Here is a 9255-nt window from a genome sequence, read left to right on the forward strand (position 1 = left end):
CCGACGCCCCGGTCCCGACATTTGCCAAGCCTCTCAAGTGAAAAAACTGGATGCCAAAGAAGGGGTTCGCCTTGTATTATCATTGCCGAGCCAAACCCCTTAGCAGTGGCTCCGACTTCACGCAGCAAGTCCCACCTCCTCACATCGATCGGGTGTCAAGAAGCATAGAATGTCCACTAGAAGTGACATCGTGGCCGAGACGAGTTCCAATAGCGGCACCTTCAAGAAGGGATCCACGCGGATAGCGCCACCGCCACTCGTCCAAATTGATGAGGACATCACAACGTTGGACACACTCAAGCCGGCCTCATCACCAAGCTACAAGTCGTCGCCAACTTGGATTGCGTGTTCGGTTCGGATTCAGCGGACAGTCGTGCACTCAAACGACGATATCTCCCTCATATACAACATCCAAATAATGTGTTCTTGGATGCGTTGGAAACCTGAAGACGAGACGCATCTTTTTTGTTTAGGTTATAAATAGCAGACCTTAGGGTTTTGTAAAAAATACAAGACGCCAATACAACTTCTTCTCAGTGTCACGCCGAACCCTAGGAGTAGTAGAGTAGAACGTGACGTATTCTTTGGTGAACAGAGCTGCATCGGTTAGATCCGACCTCCGGTTTGCTTGTACGTCTTGTATCTACCAGATTTGCTAAAGTTTAATTATGGGCGCATCATTGTAATTTTGTTTAGTTTATCTAACGATTATCAATTTCTTGTAATTAATTATAGGACTATCTCAGTTAGATCCGATCTTCTATGAGTTTTTACTAGATTTCACAATTTATCCAGCCTTGATCAAGATTCTATCGGCTACTATTTAACCCCTTTTCCTGCATATCCACAATAGTCGATAGATTCAGCAATCTTCGTTTTATATTCGTTGATCAGATCTTATATCTTGTTATAGTAAGTCTTATCAAACCGATTTGTGTAACTTAGTTTTATATATCATCTCAAACTGTCTCGGTTAGGTCCAATCTTTAAGTGGTAAAATTGAGTTAGATTCGTTCACATGATTCGGTCTATTATAACTTGAGTTGTCAATTAGTATATCAGTTTTATTTGATTTTATCGCCCTGATTGTTAGAGCTATTCGGTTAAATTTGATTCGACTAATGGTGATGGTAAATTAAATTTAATGAGTTTGAGCATTTCTTTATAATTGAATTTGTTATTAATTCCAGCTATCACATGAGATTCGGCTCAATAGCCGATGACCTATTGGCATGTCAGGCTGCTTAGCCAATATCGTTTCTGTGGAACTATTTGAAACACTAGTCGATAGGTTCTCTATTAATTAGTGATTAAATTTCTTTCCCTTGTCACAACGCAAATCTAAAGAGTAGGATCTGCATGACGTCCTGGCTTGTTGTGCTTCTCAAGATTCATCACACCAGATTTTATGGCAACAAATATCCAGAGAACTCTCAAGGTACCATTCTGAACAATGCAGGGAAGGTTATGAAAGGTTATGTATATTCTTTTTAGAGAATTTAGTAGAAACAAAGTTTGCTATACAAGGGTGCTAAATTAAACGCCTTATTCATCCACTTACGGGAAAGATGTAAATACAACCCCTGCACGCGCGTCGTGGAACAAAGTAATATAGACTATACTGCATGACAACTAATTTTTACTTTCTTTTATGCCTTGAGATGCTAAAATATTATATAAAAGAAAATGAGGAATTCATAAGGACTTTTGAACTACAAAACTATACATAATCAATTGTCATTTTCAAAGAATACAGGGTATTGATATTTACAGCCTTTAATTGATAGTACTCCTACCTATCAATTTGTTGATATGTATTTACAATGCGAAAAGCTTTCGGAATACTTCTTTTTTTGAAAATACTTTCGGAATACATTTACAGCTTCAAATTGTAACATGCAAAAGGTGACATGTTAAGCTCTTTATTGCACCAAGGAAATATACAAATAGAAACAAACATGTCCCATAAAGAAAGAAAGTGGATCGCGAAATGAATTAAAATTAATAAAGACATGCATCGATGTTTAGGGAAGAAAATCATCGATGAATATTGGCTTGCGCAACTAGATATGAACATAAGAAAGCCAAAATGAAATAAAAGGGGTAACTAAAACAATTGATGTTTGGTATAGCTCCAACTTTAGAAAATTTGTGGAGAAGATATAAAGCTGTGGGAAAAAAGAGGGAAAAAGGAATTAAAATAAGTAAAGGAGAAGAATCAAAGTACAACTCCCAGAGGAGAGAGAGAGCGCGCTGCAGCGGCGGCACAGCAGAAGCATCAGAGGAGGGCGAGCCCAGGCCACCTATATCTATCTCTTTCTATCCATCCTCTATAAAAATATGCAGGTATAATTATATGGCCAATTAGATAGAGATTAGAGAGGGGGGTAGAGAGGCAGTGGGGAAAGAAATTTTGTATAGGAGAGAGAGAGAGAGTTGATGGGAAGGGTTTGATGTGATTGCCTCTTCTCTTTGCTTCCTGGATCCAACCGCCGTCTCTTCTCTTTGCTTCCTGGATCCAACCGCCGCCGCCGCGGCTGCCTACTCTCGTCGGCGTCTCAAGAGTTGTTGGATTGGATGCGTTCTTCTTCCTAGGTGCGTGCGGTGATTCGTCCGTTCTTGGATCCGTCCGGGGTAGGGATTGTTGGATTGGCTGGGGAAAGGGCAAATCTCACCTTCCTGATCCGTCGTTGCTTGCCCAATTCGCTCACCCCATTTCTATTTTCTGCGTGCAGATCGGAGAAGGCTCGCGGTGTAAATCTCGAGAGGAGGAAGGGGATCGAGGCGGCTCGGTTCTTGTTGTTGCCGCGTCCGGTTCTCTCAAGAACCAGCGCCGAGGATGGATCTCTGCGGCAAGAGAGAGGACATGGCGCTGCAAGGCGAGGATTCCTGCCTCACGCCCCGCGCTTCGCGGGGCGGGCGGGGCGGCTGCGAGATGGAGTCGCGGTGGGCAGAGGGCCTCCTCGAAGGTGGTGGCCGGAAGCGCCGCGTGCCGGAGGAATCCGAGGACGATGTCCAGGAAATGGATGAGGTGGATTGCGGCGGCAAGCGGAGCAAGCCGCCGTCGCCGCAGCCGCACACACCGGACATCCGTGAGGCTCATGCCCCCGGCCGCTGCCGCATCGCGGTGGCCGGCAGTGGGGTTAACCTCATAGGAGAAATCGGCCGGGACCTGTCCATCAACTGCCTCCTCCGGCTGTCCCGGTCAGAATATGGCTCGGTTGCATCGTTGAACCGGGATTTCCAGTCTCTGGTGCGTGGAGGGGAGATTTACAGGCTGCGGCAGCAGAATAACATCTCTGAGCATTGGGTGTACTTCTCCTGCAATGTTCTGGAGTGGGATGCATATGACCCCTACCGGGAGCGTTGGATGACAGTCCCCAAGATGCCGCATGACGAGTGCTTCATGTGCTCGGACAAGGAGTCTTTGGCTGTGGGTACCGAGCTGCTTGTATTTGGGATGGCACACATTGTCTTCAGATACAGCATACTGACAAACTCTTGGACACGAGGCGAGGTGATGAATTCGCCGCGGTGTCTGTTTGGGTCAGCAAGCATCGGAGAGAAGGCATATGTTGCTGGTGGCACTGATTCTCTTGGCAGGATCCTCAGCTCAGCAGAGCTGTACAACTCTGAAACACACACCTGGACACCCCTTCCTAGCATGAACAGGGCACGGAAAAATTGCTCTGGGGTGTTCATGGATGGCAAGTTTTATGTGATTGGCGGTGTGACCAACAACAACATGATCTTGACCTGCGGTGAAGAGTATGATGTGCAGCGCAAGTCTTGGAGGGTGATTGAGAACATGTCTGGGGGCCTAAATGGAGTGAGTGGTGCACCCCCGCTTATTTCAGTGGTGAAGAATGAGCTGTACGCCGCTGATTATAGTGAGAATGATGTGAAGAAGTATGACAAGCAGAAAAATAAGTGGATCACTCTTGGTAAATTGCCTGAGCGATCTGCGTCCATGAATGGCTGGGGCCTTGCATTCAGGGCATGTGGTGAGAGACTGATTATCATTGGTGGGCCAAGAACTTCTGTTGGGGGCATGCTTGAGCTCAACTCATGGATTCCCGATGACAAGCCACCTGTGTGGAATTTGATTGCCAGACGGCCATCAGGGAATTTTGTGTATAATTGCGCTGTGATGGGCTGCTGAGTTCACTGGATCAAGGGTCCGCACAGTGTTGTTTACAAAGAGAGGTATGCACAAAGACAGGCCTATTTAGTGCCAGCACTCATTCTTCATCATGAGTTTCTGCCTTCGACCTGGTAGCTGATTTAGTTGGCATCAGCAGAGCAACAGCAGGATCTTGTATCCCTTGAGTTCATACATCAGTTTCCACCCCAGCTAATCCATATCTTTCGTTTACATTCCGATCAATCTTATGATCTAGAAGATGATACCATGCAAAAATATCATACCAATAATCTAGAAACATTAAATTTCAGAGGATTTTCATCAATTATGATGACAGAGCAAGTTATTTTGATCGTATTTCATTGTCTATGTCTGCAGCAAAGTGTGACCATCATGTTATTCATGCATGCCTAATTTTTGAGTTACCATTTTTGTTAAAATTTTGATGTCTTCCTTTATGGGTTTATTTGGCTGAATGACCTTTGGAAGTATTGAGTAGCATGGGTTCCTGTTAAAACTATTTTGAGTAGAGCACGATTACAAATTGGAGTAATCTTTTTAGGTTGTATCTACTTCCCTTAAAATTAACTCAGATAATCTCTGCAAAGTTACCCAATGGACCTGCAGGCATTTTGAATGCATTTTGTTTGATTCATTCACTGCTCGTGGAATAGTTTTCCGTTTACCTTATCTGCTCTGAGATGCCTGTGCTATATATTATGTATCGGAATGCTTTATTTGAACTTTCTATCTTTGATGGTTGTTTTGGCAAAAACAATTATACAAAAATGTGAACTGTTGATGTAGTTTCATTTCATTGTTATTTATCTTAATAGATCCAGTATTACTGTTATCTCAATTATGTAAAAGTTTAGTAGTATCACTTTTATGTCAAAGTTTAAGTGAGGATGGTACAAAATTGAAACATAGGCTCCTTTCTACATTCTGAAATATATCCTTTTGTATCACAACCATAATGACCCCTCTAAATGCTTAAGTTTACACTTTCATCTGGTCACGTGATTGGGGAAATCCTTAACATAAGTTTCTTTTTTTCTCTTTTTCGGTAGCTATATGCTTTACATGCTTTTCTCTGTTGCCACTTTTATTATTTCTTTATGGCCTCCGTCAGGAAATTTATTCTAGGTGAAGCATAATTGTAATTTGATGAATGCTCTTTTATACCTTGCAGAAGCTGATGCTCATGACCTGAATACAAACAATCATGCTTCACAACTCTAAAACTGTGATTGTTGTGAGTGCCGGGTTCTTTTTGGACAAGTACCTCTTTGGATTGTCCATAGCATAACCCCTGGAAAGCAAAATTTGACTGATGAATTCTAAATGACCCATGGATTATTTGTGGGTGTCAGTTTTGTTGAAATTTTTAGTGGGCGCATATGATACATTTTTCCTTTGTGAAGTGAGACACAGAAGTTTGGAGGGCGAACTAGGGATATAGAACTATTACATTGTTTGGGAATCATTCATAATTTACCAAGCATAATGATTTGGTCCTTTGTCCAAAAACCATAATAGTTTGGTTGCTTTGCATAGCTAAAATTTCCAAACTATAACTGTCCGCTCCTACCATAAAGCTTACCAGAATGCTACATCAGTAGTATAACTATAACTGAATGCGGCAGGAATTTATTTTGACAATTGATACATCTCTTTTCTTTATTTTTTTAATCTTGATATGGATAGCCTGTTCCTTAATCCTGATCCACCATTTTCCATGAGCTGTAACATAACTATGAGCTTGTAGTTTAGGGCTCTTTGCACTGTTATGTGTTGTATAGGGTTATTCTTTTGGATACCATATCGATGAGTAGTGAGGTTCATCCAGTTTGGAAAAGAATCTTATTTATAAAGTAGTTTAATTAATTTTGAACTGGCAAATAATTTGGTTAGATGTCAACCTGTTACAGTAAAGCAGGGCAAATAACAAGTGTGGCGTGAATTGGAAGTAGGAAAATAATCTTTACATTTTTCATAAAAGGAAAAGAGCACTAGACTTCACACGCCATGATTAAATTTCAAAGTATTTTGAATTCTTGTTCTTGATGGAAATCTGGCTGGTTTGAAATGCCCACCTGTTTATTTGATGAAACAAGCTTGTTTACTTGAATCCTCTTTGTCGGGTTCTGCTTGAGTATTGCAACTACGTTTCCTTGGATTCTCGGCAGAAAATGGTTGTTCAACTTGGTAGAATCAGGTGTCATTCCAATTCCATTTATAGCCGTTCAACTTGATAGACCTGTTGTCTTATTGCAGAACTATCGATAGGCTTTTACAACTTTATCCTGTGGAATGGAATCACTTTATGATGGAGGTACGCAAGTTGTGCATGTATGCATTATTTGTCCTTGTGTGCGGCGTGAAGCTTCCTCTGACTCTGAAAACTAACTTTATGCGTTCTTTTTTTTTCATATGATTTGGTGCTTGCTTGAGCTACTGCTGCTGATGTTTGGAACATTTGACAGAATGCATTGCATTTAGAACTGGACCTCGATAATTTTCCTGTTAGTCATATCTGTTATTCTGATAAGGAGTTCAACTTTGTGCCTGCTCGCTTGTTGAAACACGAAAAGGAAAATTGTTTGGTAGGATATTTGTAACATTCATCCTATGCATGTCAGATGGTTGTCTTTGTTTACCTGTCAGGTCTTGCGCTTCCTGTTTGCAGCGTTACCCCCGTAGCACATTCTGGAACTATCCCCCCCCCCCCCCCCCCACACCCACACACCTTTGTGCGTCTTACGGTGAAGCACTGAAATGTTTTTTTAGTGCCTCTCATCTGGTACCGCTGTAATATCTGCTCATACACACGCACACCCACTCCACACACGCACGCCACACACACCACTCGTGTACAAACAAACCTACAACTACATACAGATATAAATCGCGTCCTTTTCTAAGATCACCGAAATCCACTGACTCCGTAGACGACGAGTACGTCGTAGTCCCTTTGTGGTTCCATGCGTGAGAGGCACGTGCTTTCCCGTGAGGCATGTGCTTGGAAAGCATCCAAGCGAAGACTGTGCATTAAGAGCGAGTAACTGTTTAAATGAACGTCCCTCAGTGAGACACCCAAGTCCGATCCCAGGAATCGAACTCGGGCGGGTAGCGCTCCCACCTGAGCGAGCTACCAACCGGGCAAGCGCCCGTTCTCGTGAAGCACTGAAATGTTGCTTCACCGAAATGCCGCACATATGCCACATCTTTCTGTTTCGCCAGCACGGAATATCTCAGTGGAGAATTCGATTAAAGCTAGGAAAAATGCGCTGTCTGGTGGAATTTCAGGATTGGCATATGTGAAAGGCATAAACATTTGATGGAGTGGTCTGGAAAAGTTGTTTTTGGCCTCCTCTTGCAGGGGCGTGTAGATGAGATGGAAGCAAATCGTAACGGCTTCTGTTTCTGGCTGCAACTTGCAGGAAACAAACTTTTTTTTCCTTTGGTTTCTCACCATTATCATCAGCATCTTTTCTGCCTTTATGTTTTTCCTCAGCTGATGTTTGAAATTTTTGCACTCGTCGGCGCAGCCCCATCAGCAAGGGGCAAAAAAAGCCCCATCAGCAGGGGGTAAAAAAAAGTACCTTCATGTTCCCACTGTGGTGGTGTGGTTTCACTTTCATGGAAGGTTTTCCCGAGTCAGCAATTGCGGTTCTGAATTTCTCGTGGTCGTGACGGGAATGGCACGTAAGTAATTGGAAGTAGAATTAATGGTACTAAAGGGAACCGCTAATTTTGGATGTCATAGAAGGGATTGCTATAGCTTGTAATGGCACAAGGAATTTTTTCTTAGCAAAATCTAAGATCTACCTCACGATTCAAGGGTGTGTTTAGATCACTTTACATTTTGCATTTTTGAAAGGGAATCTTCAATATTTGAAGTATTAAATGTAGACTAATCACAAAACTAACTACAGATCTCGTCTGTAAACTACGAGACGAATCTAATGAGCCTAATTAATCCATCATTAGAGCATATTTACTGTAGTATTACTGTAGCAATTTAGTGTCTAATCACATCATAATTAGGCTCATTAGATTCGTCTCGCGATTTACAGTCCATTTATGTAATGCAATTTATTTTTTGACTACATTTAGTACATCGTGCAAACGATTTACAAAAATTTTGCATTTTACGTTTTGGGATCTAAACAAGGCCCAAGTTGAAGAGAGGTAGAGCGTGTATTTTGGTATGCTGCTAGGATCAGGGTTTTATTTCCCAACCGGAAACCGGTTACCGCCGCCCTCCGGTACCGGTTTACCGGACCGGTTAGGCCGGTAACCGGTGGAAACCAGTTGAATTCAAATCCAAATTCAAATAAATTCAAATTTTCCCGTACAACCGGTTCCGACCGGTTTACCGGCCGGTTTGACCGGTTTACCGGTCGGTTTGACTGGTTTGAAATTCAAACGCTCCCGTGCAACCGGTTTACCGGCCGGTTTTACCGGTTTACCGACCGGTTTAACCGGTTTACCGGCCGGTTTGACCGGTTTGATCGGTGGGCCTTCATGGGCCGGCCCATTTTTTTCTTTTTCTTTTTTGATTTAACTTTAAATTCCCACAAACTATACTAAATGAATGAATTTTTGAGAAAATTTGACACCATTAGATTCATCACACCTTGAAGTATTTTTAGGAATTTTTTGGGAATTTTTCATTTTTTGAATTCAAATTTAAAATTTGAATTTTGGCCGGTTGGGTACCGGCCGGAACCGGAACCGGACCGGACTTGTTCCCACCGGTTAGGTTAACCTTGGCTAGGATTCGGAAATGATGTGTCTAAATAAATTTGCCCTAATGCTCACCTGGACGATCCGTTGTACTGCACGAAAATATGGTACATGCGAGCTCTTGCCGGATAGCACAGAATCTGATCTTTCACGGATCAGTAGAAGTTTTCAAAGTTTGACAACCACAATGTCAAATATTTGTATATCAGAGTAAGTTCTGAACAGATTTTGTGAGAGCGAGAACAAAAAGGGCGTGGCAGATTTCTGGCCTCAGACTGCTTAGGAAAGTAGCCCATTTCCTTCCACACAGGCACTTAAAAAACGGCCCAAATTAACTCTTCATTTCCTTCTGCACCGCA

At 42.4% G+C, this 9255-nt stretch overlaps 1 protein-coding gene across 3 annotated transcripts; it reads left to right on the forward strand.

The window, feature by feature from the left end:
• The first annotated feature begins 2239 nt into the window (after positions 1-2239).
• LOC120689586 (F-box/kelch-repeat protein SKIP11-like) lies at positions 2240-6771 on the forward strand. 3 transcript variants are annotated; one of them, XR_005681326.1, is made up of 4 exons: positions 2259-2595; positions 2736-4206; positions 6422-6479; positions 6631-6771. XR_005681326.1 is itself a non-coding variant. In XM_039971896.1 (3 exons), exon 2 carries the CDS (start codon positions 2840-2842, stop codon positions 4160-4162), a length of 1323 nt encoding a protein of 440 aa, XP_039827830.1. In that variant the 5' UTR covers positions 2240-2595; positions 2736-2839; the 3' UTR covers positions 4163-4206; positions 5337-5814. The 3 variants fall into 3 exon arrangements, 2 of the variants coding, with proteins under 2 accessions (XP_039827830.1, XP_039827829.1); XM_039971896.1 differs by lacking the exons at positions 6422-6479; positions 6631-6771 and adding an exon at positions 5337-5814 and having other exon boundaries at positions 2240-2595; XM_039971895.1 differs by having other exon boundaries at positions 6422-6714.
• Positions 6772-9255: the final 2484 nt, after the last annotated feature.

Source organism: Panicum virgatum, chromosome 9N (assembly GCF_016808335.1).
Source record: "Panicum virgatum strain AP13 chromosome 9N, P.virgatum_v5, whole genome shotgun sequence".
Classification (NCBI taxonomy): domain Eukaryota; kingdom Viridiplantae; phylum Streptophyta; class Magnoliopsida; order Poales; family Poaceae; genus Panicum; species Panicum virgatum.